General features: G+C 42.2%; 1 protein-coding gene and 1 long non-coding RNA gene across 2 annotated transcripts in view; one reads left to right on the forward strand and one right to left on the reverse strand.

Moving 5' to 3' along the window:
- Positions 1 to 2,000: 2,000 nt before the first annotated feature.
- Positions 2,001 to 13,264, reverse strand: part of LOC120937272 (A-kinase anchor protein 7-like) — a 51,389-nt gene continuing 40,125 nt past the window's right edge. The window contains exon 7 of the mRNA XM_040350340.1: positions 2,001 to 3,589. Coding sequence (XP_040206274.1) covers positions 3,564 to 3,589 — 26 coding nt within the window. The 3' untranslated portion in view covers positions 2,001 to 3,563. The remainder of the gene's footprint in view (positions 3,590 to 13,264) is intronic.
- Positions 10,993 to 12,365, forward strand: LOC120937280. Its single transcript, XR_005748697.1, has 2 exons — positions 10,993 to 12,044; positions 12,178 to 12,365. It is a non-coding gene; the product is annotated as an uncharacterized LOC120937280 (long non-coding RNA).

A 13,264-nucleotide genomic window follows, 5' to 3' on the forward strand; every position in this document is an offset into this window, starting at 1 on the left:
AGGCCCCGTACAGACGAGCAAACATGTACGATGAAACCGGTCCGCCGGACCGTTTCACCGTACATGTCTGCTCGGGGATTTCTGTATGATGGCTGTACACACCATCATACAGAAATCCGCGCGTACTCGATATGCGGCGACGTGCGCGGCCCTGCCAGTTCAATGCTTCCACGCATGCGTCAAAGTCATTCGACGCATGCGAGGGATGGCGGCCGCTCGGACATGTACGGTAGGTCTGTACAGACGACCGAACATGTCCGACGGGCAGGATTCCAGCGGGCGTGTTTTAAAACATGTTCAGAAATATTTGCCCGCTGGAAAAAGGCCCGGCGGGCAAATGTACGCTGGAATCCTGTCCGCTCGGGCCTACCCACGACCGAACATGTCTGCTGAAACTGGTCCGCGGACCAGTTTCAGCAGACATGTTCGGTCGTGTGTACGGGGCCTTAGAGTCCCAATGAGATTGGCGGCCGAAGAGAAAAGGTGCATGCTCAGGAAAAGTAGTCTGTTGAGCCGCGCACAGGCAGAGCAGTACACAGGTGCTCTCCTTACAATTCTCATTAAGCCATGGGACCTAACAGTATGACCTCTCTGAGCCTGCCCCCATCCCCCGGGCACAGACCAATGTAGCTGGAGAGCAGAAAGTAATGAGTGAGGTGGAGGATAGCAAAAATGACCACTCCGGTGCAGCGCTCACTGAAAGTTGCCCTGACATGAGAGCAGCAGCCTTCTAGTTTGTGCAGTTTTCTCCTCCTTGTGCTCTATGTAAGTGTCCAACAGTTTAGCCTGAGCACTGTGAACAGACTGGTCTCAATGTGTGCTGTGCGCTGTCAGTGTGCGCTGTGCTATGGTGTCAATGGCTGTGCAGTTGTGTGAATCTCAGCGCTGGATTGTACTCCCTCCCGCTGTGCTGCAGCTCCTCTCCTCTCTGCCAGCCTGAATAAAAGGGGGAAGTGGGGACATGCAAGCGTGGAGCCGCACACACAGGCTCCTGATTATGAGATGAGAGAGAGAGAGGATGGATGGGAGTTTCAGAGGAGACAGCAAGAGAATGGGGAAGAGACCCAGTTCTAGTGCCCTGTCCCTCTGGTCTGCCCCCAGTGCCCTGTCCCTCTGGTCTTCCCCCAGTGCCCTGTCCCATTTTGTTAAAGTTGTTGTTGGTAATATTGAATTTTGTAACTTGATTCTGCATAAAACATTGTCATTCCATGAGATAATCTACGAGGGCGTGTTTACGGGTGCAATTAGGCGCAGGGCAGTGTATGAATTAGGTGGGGCAACTGGTGGCGAGTAACTCTTGAGGCCTGGCTAGTAGCGCAGGACTTGAAATTTTGAGCCCTGATATATATATATAGAATGTTTTAATTGTATTGTGTATCCAGCAAAACATTGGCAATTTCATAGATAATATCTACATTTATTACTACATACCTGTAATTTTTTTTTTATGATAATTGATACCCATACAATAAAGATTTGGACAGCTGAATAGGCAACCACAGAGGGGTTATAGGGTCCAAGCTATTTGTAGAATATTCAAAATTGTGCTTATATACACACTCCACAATATTCAAACACAATTATATAAGATGTAAACTTACAAGGAATCTTGAATTCCTAAATGAACCTCAACAGCAAGCTGAGACTTGATTTAGTATCTCTCTGAATTACCCAACCCATAGGGTATGAGGATTCACAGACCTAACCAAAGTGTACTGAACATTAATAAAGACATATGCTGCCATTATTCACAATTACATTTATTATTAGTAAGTTGTATAGTTTACATATATATATATATATATATATATATATTTATTTATTAGGGCTGTTACTGATAAAAAAAATCGATTAATCGAACACAAAAATTTTAATCGACTAATTTCGATTAATTATAACGCACATACATTTTCCGTACCCGGAAGCAGCGGATATTTACAAACAGCAATACACAAAAGTCCGGCGCTTATGGAAAACATATAGCAGACTGTCTCAGGATGGTTAAGAGAAGAAATAAGTAATTTATTCAATCATAATATAAGTAAAAGTGAATGAAAATGATTCCAATTAAAAATGAAGCACTTGAGAAACCACCTGTGATCCCTAGAGCAGAGGGAGGGGGCTGATGGGTCCCAATATGAGATATGAGAATGATGTGACTTGAATGGGAAAACGGGCTAGCCGCCGGTACCTTTTAGCTAGATGTAACTCGAAAGGCATGCGATCCAGCATGTGGGGGGGCCCTCCAACATGCGGAGCGCGGATTCCAAAGCCGTGTCTTCGGGAGAGGGGAACCAGGAAGCTCCGTTCCGTCCTGTGGGATGACGTCAGTCCCGCTGAAATGCCAACCCAAGTCCTGGGGAAGCCGTAGAGAGATGAGGAGAATGCACCGTTGAGAGCTCCTTATCGCCAGGGGATGGATCACTGCTTCTCTTTGCTGGTCTCTGGTGAAGCGCCGGACTTTCATGTAGTGCCAGGAGGACCAAGATGAACACCGCTCCGGGAGCTAGGACGAAGTCGTGGCCTTTCCTATGGCCGAGGCAGCAGTGGAGCTTCGCGGATTAGTACCGATCAAAAGAATTAACGATTAATCGAGGAATTAATCGTTAATTTCCGCAGCCCTAATATATGTCTCTCTGAATGGGGTAGCTAGGTTTGTCAACAACAACCTCGATTGTAGAGTATCCCCAGCAACATTGCCCCCTCCAGGTCCAGTAAACTGTTTATTAGTTAAAACTATTGTAAATGGCAGTACATGATCAAAGAGGGTCTCTCTAATTACTATTTTTCTGTCTATCAGCTTGTTTCCTCGTGGCTCCAGCACAATGGCTGTTGGCTGGCCAGCCAGCCTCTTTATACACTCCATGCCACCCAATGTATAAAGTCAGGAATGGCATGCAGATGCTCAGTATCCCATAGTGCATGAAACCTAGAGTAACCCGGTCACCAAGAGCGAGGCTTGGATTTGACCAAGCCTCACTATCAGGACAAAGGCAGAAAGAGGCCGTGTTATGCTCAAGGCTGACCCTGCACCCCCATCTATATGTAAATCCGATAAGGGACATCCTGCAAGAAACACCACGCATATAGAAGCAGGATAGATGCCACATCATTGTGCCAGTATATAGCTTGGACCCTATATCCCCTCTATCCAGCTGTCCATATGTTTATTGTATGGGTATTAATTATCATCAAAAAAAGTACAGGTTTGTAGTAATACATTTAGATATTGACTATGAAATTGCCAATGTTTTGCTGGATACACAATACCAATTGAAACATTCTATCTAGATGTGTTTAATTACAGTTACACGCGTTTAGAAGCATCAATCGTTTTCTCTATCCTGCCGCTAAATGCCTCTACCTCTAAACTACTCTAAAAGCTTAGGTGTGCATAAACACATAGGCTAACATGCAGGGGTGTTTAAAGGTAGGGAAAAAAAAAGACTCCCCACACCAGACACTCCTAGGAGCAGCTGAAGTAATGTCCAGTGGGCATGATGCCTTAGGGCGTAACATGGAGCATGTTGATGTCTTCATTAGGACCCATAAGGCTGCATTTTTTAGGTGTGAGCATCAGATGAGCAACCTAAAATAAAAAGAGAAATAAAAACAGTCTGTAGAAAAAAAAAAATCTGTAAAGCATAGTATAACATGATGTGTGTGTGTAAAATATATATATATATATATATATATATATATATATATATATATATATATATATATATATATATATATATATATACGGTATATATATATATATATATATATATATATATATACATACATACACATGTGCATCTTATAAAATTATAATATCATCAAAAACTTAATTTATTTCAGTAATTATATTGAAAAAGTGAAACTCCTATATTTTATATAGATGCGTTACACACAGATTTATATAAAAAACAAACAAAAAGCTGCGCCAAACTAAAATAAGTAATAAACCCCTACTTAAAAAAAAACAGAGATTAGCAGAAAGTCCAAAAGAGTCCTTATGCTCATAAGCAGAAGCTACTGATGTAATCTTCAAAACATTCAAAGACAATGGTTCCTTAGGAAGTTGCTAGTGCTGAAAAAATGGATCTTTCAATCACCCGGTGACATGTATACATATCGTGAAGTCCCTCCACCGAGAATAATGAGCCTCTTACCAGATGGCAAGTAACCAGAGCAGTTGGCTATAGCCCAGCCACGGCCTTTGGGTTCCCCAGGGATCACAGGAAAAAACCAACAGCGTCACGACCGTTTGTGAATCAATCGCTCCAGTGCAGGGAATTATATAAAAGAAAGGACGCATATAGCGTAATACCGCTGGGTAACAAGTTTTAATAAAAAGTATTGTACTTACAGCAGGTTGAAATAAAAACAGCATGTGTTTAAAATGTAAATGCCGGCCGGCATGCAGGAGCCCTCCTCCCGAGCGTGGTGACGTCACTGGCGTAGCCTCCCAAACGCGTTTCGTCACAAGGGGACGTTCTCCTTGTGACGAAACGCGTTTGGGAGGCTACGCCAGCGACGTCACCACGCTCGGGAGGAGGGCTCCTGCATGCCGGCCGGCATTTACATTTTAAACACATGCTGTTTTTATTTCAACCTGCTGTAAGTACAATACTTTTTATTAAAACTTGTTACCCAGCGGTATTACGCTATATGCGTCCTTTCTTTTATATAATTCCCTGCACTGGAGCGATTGATTCACAAATGGTCGTGACGCTGTTGGTTTTTTCCTGTGATCCCTGGGGAACCCAAAGGCCGTGGCTGGGCTATAGCCAACTGCTCTGGTTACTTGCCATCTGGTAAGAGGCTCATTATTCTCGGTGGAGGGACTTCACGATATGTATACCGGGTGATTGAAAGATCCATTTTTTCAGCACTAGCAACTTCCTAAGGAACCATTGTCTTTGAATGTTTTGAAGATTACATCAGTAGCTTCTGCTTATGAGCATAAGGACTCTTTTGGACTTTCTGCTAATCTCTGTTTTTTTTTAAGTAGAGGTTTATTACTTATTTTAGTTTGGCGCAGCTTTTTGTTTGTTTTTTATGTTTACTGTGTACTTCGCACGTTAGCTGCTGCCTTAAGATCATTGTGTTGCAGCACAGTTTTCTTGTTTTTTCCTACACAGATTTATATATTTCAAGCAAAGTCAGTGCAGCCCTCTACCAGGAAATTCTATAGCACTTCATGCTTCCCTCTGCTGACCAGCTTTATGGAGATGCTGATTTCATTTTTCAGCAGGACTTGGTACCTGCTCACACTGCCAAAAGTACTAATACCTGGTTTAATAATCATAGTATCACTGTGCTTGATTGGCCAGCAAACACGCCTGACCTAAATCCTATTGAGAATCTGTGGGATATTGTCAAGAGGAAGATAAGAGACACCACACCCAACAATGCAGACGAGTTGAAGGCTGCTTCTAAAGCAACCAGGAATTCCATAACACCTCAGCAGTGCCACAGGCCGATTGCATCCATGGCACGCTGCATTAATGCAGTAATTCATGCAAAAGGAGCCCTGACCAAGTATTGAGTGCATACTATACTGTACATGGACACTTTTCAGTGAGCCAACATTTCTGTAAAAAACTTTTTTTTTTTTTTTTTTTTTATATTGGTCTTATGTAATATTCTAATTTTCTGAGATACTGAATTTTGGATTTTCACTAGCTGTAAGCCATAATCATCAAAATTAAAAGAAAGAAATGCTTGAAACATATGACTCTGTGCGTAATGCATCTATATAAAATATATAAGCGTCACTTTTTGAATAGAATTACTGAAATAAATGAACTTGATGATATTCTAATTGTATGAGATGCCCATGTGCATATATATATATATATATATATATACATACATATATACACACACACACACATACATATTCACACACACATACACATACATACACACACAGTATATAAATATAATATATATATATATTCACTATTTACACACACATATTTACACACACATATAAATATATAGGGCCAGATTCACAGAGATCTGCGGCGGCGTAACGTATCGTCTTTTCGTTACACCGCCACAATTTTTCAGCGCAAGTGCCTGATTCACCAAGCACTTGCGTGTAAACTTACGGCGGTGTAACGTAAAGCTGTCCGGTGCAAGCCCGCCTAATTCAAATGGGGCGTGTACCATTTAAATTAGGCGCATGCTCCGTTTTGAAATTTCCCGCCGTGCTTTGCGCGAAATGACGTCGCCCCGACGTAATGTTTTGAATGGCGACATGCGTAACGTACTTTCGTATTCCCGGACGACTTACGCAAAAAAAACAAAAAATTTAAATTCGACGCGGGAACAACGGCCATACTTTAACATGGTCTGTCTATTGTTACACCACCTTAATAGCAGCCGTAACTTTGCAACGCGAAAAGCCGACTAGCGACGACGTAACGAACGCGCGTACCTTCGTGGATCGCCGTAAACAGCTAATTAGCATACCCGACGCGGAAAACGACGCGATCTCCACCCAGCGGCGGCCGAAGTTTTGCATCTTAAGATCCGAAGGCGTACGCCTGTCGGATCTTAGCCAAATGCCGTTGTATCTTGTTTGTGAATTACAAATTAAGATACGACGCAGCAAATTTGAAAGTACGCCGGAGTATCAGCAGATACTCCGGCGTACTTATTCTGTGAATCTGGCCCATAGTATAAATTCAGTGTTAACCACTTGCTGCCTGCCAACACAAGATTTACTGCTAGCGAGCGGCAGCTGCAGGCACTGCAACATACTGGTACGTCATGGTGCACATGGTACTGCACACAGCGGATCGTGTTGCTCAGTAACTGGCCACTATGAGTGGCCAGGTATCAAGTGAACGCTATGATTGGGCATACCAATCACATGATTATAATGAAAACAAAACAGTCATGAATGGATGCCATTCATGATTGTTCTGTTTACTATTGCGATGCTGTGATTCACCGACAGCTATCACATGGTGCCAGTCACAGCATCCTGTACGATGTGATTAGGTGTAGCCAATCACAGATCACAATATTAAGCAAGCTATCATGAATGAGATGCATTCATGACAGCTAAAACTATTGCTTACAACAGTGTTCATCAAACTTATAAGCAATAATAATAATAAAAAACACCCAGTTAGTATCTCTGATCACCGCCACACCAGTCAAATGAGTAGATTGAATTGCACTGGTGACAGTATTTATAAAAAAATATATATATTTGAAAAAGAAAACAAATTTTATTTCTTTATTTCTCAAAAAACTGTGACAAAAAGTTACAACTCCAAAAAACGCCCCATGCCTCTTACTAAATACCTCAGACTGTATACTTTCCAAAAAGGGGTTATTTAGGGAGTGTTTGTACTGTTTTGGCATTTTAGGGCCAAGAAATGAGATAGGCCGTCAGTACATCAGGATTGATCAATTTTCAAATACCGCAGTTTGTGGACTCTTTCACACGGACTAAATAATTTACACATATTTGGGTTATTTTTAACAAAAGATATGTAGTAGACTACATTTTGACCTAAATTTATGAAGAAAGATTATTTGTTTGCAAAATTTTATAACAGGAGCAAGGAAAAAAATAGTTCATTTTATTGAAACAAATGGGTGGGAAGGGTGTGATATGCGATATTCACTGGAATATCAAGGAAGTATACTATCCATTGGGATGCTAGGACGATACATTGTATTCTAATCCACAAAGTAGTTTACACTACCAACAAGAGCTGGAAAAATACAGTACATAATACTGTGAAACCAAAGTTTTAGCAATGCTATTTACAGTGCCTTAAGACACTGTTGATATGTTTTTTTTTTTTTTTTTCATTTGTATGTAGCTTAATTTATGATAGTTCTACCTATGTGAATAACAATAAAAAAAATATTAAAGATAGGAGATTTAATAAATAAACGAGGTACAGTCCATATAAATCACAGCTGATCTTTAGACAGTGGCATATGACTGCCTGTTAAAGTGATATTAAACCCAAAACCAAAAATGTATTATACAGCTTTCCAATCATTAGATGTGTTGACCGCATTGGTTTCTTTTTTTGGCCATTTCCCCTCAATTTTCTTTTTTTTTTAAATGTTTTATTTAAGAAAGTGAGAGAGGCAGCTTTCAAATATACATACATATGCAAAATAGGAAGTATACAAGGGATACAATGACAGTGAGTTACAATTGCAACAGATTTGTGTCAAAGAGGGCAAATAAGAGGACTGGAGCCAATCATCAAAATGTAGAGGTCCGGACAAATATCAGCCGTGATGTAAACCGGGAGCCTGGGTAACGTTTCCTAGAGCTAACAGACCAGCATGTTATAATTTAATTCCAGGAGGTGTTTTGCGCATGCGCAGTAGGAAACCGGCTGTGAAGCAGAAAGGCTTCACTGACAGTTTTCCTTAAGATGAATGGCAGCAGCAGCACTCCACAGTTGATCTGAAAATTGTCTGGGGTGCCGACATTGTGATCTCCCTGGACAGGTAAGTGTCCTATTATTAAATGTCAGCAGCTGAGGGCGCATGCGCGGCGCGAGACGGGACGGATGCAGAGAGAGTGAGCTCCGTCTGCCCGACTGAACCAGGCATAGATCCCGGGGCTATCTAACGGCGAAAATCGCCCAAAATTTCTCCATCACCCCCGCGGAACAACGTGAATGCCCTCTGGCAACAAGAGGCGAAATCGCCGCTCTCCACACCACTTTACCAGCTTCTTGCTGGAACAGGAGAGAAAGATGTCCCAAGATGGCACCGGCCCACACGCGGCCTCCTCCAGCTCCTCACAGGCTCCTGCCCTGCCTTCACCATACAGTGAGTACTCCCAGCCACTATCTAAGGCTGATCTGGATGCCAGCTTAACTGCTGTATATGAGAAATTAGTGGGCAAGTTTGAGCAGGAGATACACAAATCCACCTTCGCCCTCTCACAAGAAATAGCTAATTTAGGAGGCCGCACTGACATACTGGAAACCAAACATGACGAACTAGCTCTCGCACACAATGATCTGAGGAAAGATTATGAACTTCTAGCAGATAGTTTCTCTTTCATGCAGGCACACATGGAGGATTTGGACAATAGAAATCGTCGCAATAATATAAGAGTGCGTGGTGTCCCTGAATCGATCACCGATCTTACCCAGGCCATTAACACACGATTCCATAACTTAGTACCAGACAAACCAATATCTGCATTTGCCTGCGACAGATTGCACAGAGCTTTATGCCCTAAACCGACTCCTGACAAGCCTCCTAGAGATATAATTATGTGCCTTAAAGACTATCTCACCAAAGAGGACATAATGAGGGCCTCCAGGAACACCCCAAATATTAATTTAGACGGAGTCAGACTACAAATCTACCCAGACATCTCCCCTGCAACTCTGGATCGCAGACGCAGGATGAAGGAGGTTACCAGTGTCCTCCAATCCGCCAGAATAAAATACAGATGGGGTTTTCCATTCAAACTGTCCATAATGCACAACGGATCCACGTACACTGTGTACAATGTAATTGAAGGAAAAGACCTACTGATCAAACTAGGTCTCTTAGAGCAAGAACCCCAACAGCGCTTTCCTGCGACCCCAAGATCATCTCCCATCTGGTCGACCCCGTCCTCAAGACGCAACCACAGAGATCAGAGGAGATGGATGCAGCACCCTATTCACAACCAGGCTGCATAGTCTGCTCCAACTATCACAGTCCTGTTCTATTCTAGAAGCTCTACTGGACCTTCGTCCTTCCATGCCTACACCTTCGCCGTGACTGCACATGAAAACCCCTCTCTCCTCCCCTTCTCCATTTCCCCCCCCCCCCCTTTTTTTTTTTTTCTATTTTTACAGATACTTCTTCGATGTGAGGAATCGTCCTGAATCATTACCTTGGGGACTCCCTCCTGCTGACCAGACCTTGGTAATGAACAACATAACAAATCTGCCTAATGACTGAGAACTACGCCTACATACCAGCTGTGAGTCTACTCTACACCTCCGTGGCTCACTCTGAACTATGTTGTGAGTCACTCTACTTCTCAGGTCTGCTCCCTTTGCCAGCAATGGCTTCCTGATCCATTCTCCCATGGATCCCCCCTCACAGACTTCCTACCCAACCTAGCTGGCGTCCCCCCTACATCCCCTAAGTGCCACCTGGCACCTTTCACGTCAGTTTCCCAATGGGGCATCTCCTTTACCCTACCACCACTCCTTGCCTCCCCCCCCCCCCCAGATATCCCTCCCCGCATCCTATAGCACACCGTTGATAAACACGGCCAGGTGCTCCCTTCCTTCCCCTCACCCCTGTTTTTCAATGAGGTTGCCCTTATGGGCCTTATATTATACATAATTGTTCCTGGTGTTCCATGATATAATATTGTGATTGTCATTTAAGCCATTTTTGTAGGAAGTAAGATTTATATTTAATTATTACTTATTAATTTTTAATGTGTAATTTTTTATTTTTTATTTCTTATCTATCTTGCCCTGCAAGGATTGCTTTCTCACTCATACACAGTAATTATAACAGTGTTTAGCATCCGTCTGCCACCTAGTGGACACAATTGAGTTTCCTGCTTCTTTAAGGTGAAATGATCTATTATTAAGATCAAGACTGTTCTTCTGTTATTGCCTTTTCCCCTGTTATGGGGATATTACTGTAGGTCTAATATACTATAGCAATTTTTCTTGCTGCACAAGATTAAACTTTTTCATGCATGGTGCTATGCATTACACCATGAAACTTACCCATGCTTACATATTATACCAACTGTGGATGTCAATGCGCTGCCAGAGGAGTAATCTATACACAGCAGTACCTATTGGGAACCACCGGGTGGCGCTGTCTGAGCGGCAGCTTTGGAGTAAGTGAGGCCGTTGATCTGGCTGATCTGGATGTCAGTTCATCCATATAGACTGCGGCGCATGCGCAGTACGGCCGTTTCCGGGCCCATCTGCGCATGCGCGGCAAGTCAGATCAAACGGATGTGATGTCAGGGGTCATTAGACCCTTCACGTCCGGGTCACCCTATGGAATTAAGCACCGGCGTGTGTGTTTCTTTCACACACGCCAGGAACCTGGTGACAGAACCCCACCACCAGAGAGGACGCTTAACCTGCATATTGCAATAGGTATGTTGAACCAAGTGCCTTTCCTCCCTTATTTTTGCTCCTTATTCCCTGGTTCCTTTTATGTGGCATGTATATGGCTTATTATCTGTGGTGCCACTTTGCAGACCAGGATCTCCCCCACCATATGACTATCTCTCTTTTTGAGTAACTGATATGCCTTAGGCTTTCCTTTTGTATTAGGATACCAGCCTTATTATAAAAGATACCTGTTTGTAATTACTTATTATTTATTGGGTGAGAGATATTGTGGTCCTGCCATGACGCCCCGGTCTCGCCAAGCCCCACACCAGGGAATAGGGAATAACAATATAATCTCTTTTACTCTGCATTAACTGTGCAGTAATATGTATTACTATCAATTTAGGTGTGTGACTTCCATATGTATGCCACACCAGGCACTACAGGAGCCTCTGCTTCGTCATAACCTCTCTGTATCCATCACTATGGTCATATAGGAATCTAAGCGTTGCTTAACCACAACAATAGGTATGCTACTTAATAATTAAACCATATCTATTATATACTAATTACCTCTCTTTTTTCTTTTGGGACCTTTCCTATTTAAGTGTGCTGATGGATAAGTTATATTTCATCAGTAACACCACAGATATATATTTCTATGACTGTGGTATTAGTTCCCTTATGCGCATATATATATGCATATATATATATATATATATGTTCTAATATATATGACCCATACTAGCTATTCTTATTATTATCCTTTTAGATCTTGTTATCCAATCTTGTAAACACTGCAACCTATCAAGGGTACGGCCTTACTCAGAACCCTGTGGATCTGACTCCCACAGGGGGTGAAGTTGTTGCCCAGACGCGCTTTTGCCCGGTGTATTTTTCCAACTTCCCTTAGTCCTGCTCCGTGTGTATCCACTGGCGTTATTTGACATTCCACAGTTACTGGTGAGCATCTATATGTATATATAATTTTTATGTATTTTTTCATTCTTTATGACTAATGAATCACATGAAATGTACACTATATACCCTGTTTAAATTATATGTGACTAATTTATTTTTGTTTACATATTATCAGATAAGAGTATGTCATAGATGTGTGCGGCGCCCAGAAGACGCGTAGTGCGAAACATGTCGGCGACCAGCCCTCTACTCATCTAATTATTGTCACATCTTATCTGCAACAGGGCAATCAATGATTTCTGTCATTGTATTTTTTATTCATTTTGTTTTCGTGTATTTATATTAAATTTTGATACTTTTCTATATATGTTTCTATGTTACATTATTAGCTCACCTATTTCTGACACGAAACACCACTAAAAGTCCTACACTACTGACATGGTTTCATTACCTACTCAGTGCGTTTTTCGCTTTATATGTGATGTTTGTTTATACTCATATATATATTCGGCTGAAACTAATACTTACCTATTATTGTCAGTTCATTTATTCTCACCCTATTCGCCTGGTTCATCCGCCGTTGTTGGATTGTCCCCCGATCCCCCTGTGTGGTTTGCGGTCTGGCCCTAGACATGGGTTTGTCCGCTGACCTCGCCGGTGGATTTTGGACATATTTGTCCACTGTTCTTTTTTTGATAGTACTAGGGGTCCCCCCTTTCCCTAGTCCCCTTCACTGGCACTTTTTATCAGCCAGCTTAATTGCCTTTTTGGCATTCCTTTATATAAGAGTAATCTCAGGAAGACTTTATTTTGTGTTGTTATTTTTTCTCCATTTCAGTGCAATGTTCTTCTCATTGATCATATCGATACATACTATGTTTAATATTTCTGTATACTGTTCTCCCACCAACAATTACTTGTATAGACTGCTCTTTCATTATCTGATGATTATAAATGTATATATTTTGGGTTGTTCTCACGTCCCAGTCCCCTCCCCCCCCCAAGTCCATGACATCATCACTATACGCCTACAACCCCCCCCCCTCCAACTTAATGGGTCTCAAAATATTCTCTCATAACGTCCAGGGCTTTAACTCCCCTAATAAGCGCAAAAAGGCCTTTAGACACTACAAAAGATTGGGCGCTGATATTATTTTAATGCAAGAAACCCACTTCGCTACTGCTAACCACCCCCAATACTTCGATAAAACTTTTAATCAGCTTCATTACACCACATTCTCTAATAAATCACGTGGAGTCGC

The sequence above is a fragment of the Rana temporaria genome, chromosome 4, assembly GCF_905171775.1.
Source record: "Rana temporaria chromosome 4, aRanTem1.1, whole genome shotgun sequence".
Taxonomy (NCBI): domain Eukaryota; kingdom Metazoa; phylum Chordata; class Amphibia; order Anura; family Ranidae; genus Rana; species Rana temporaria.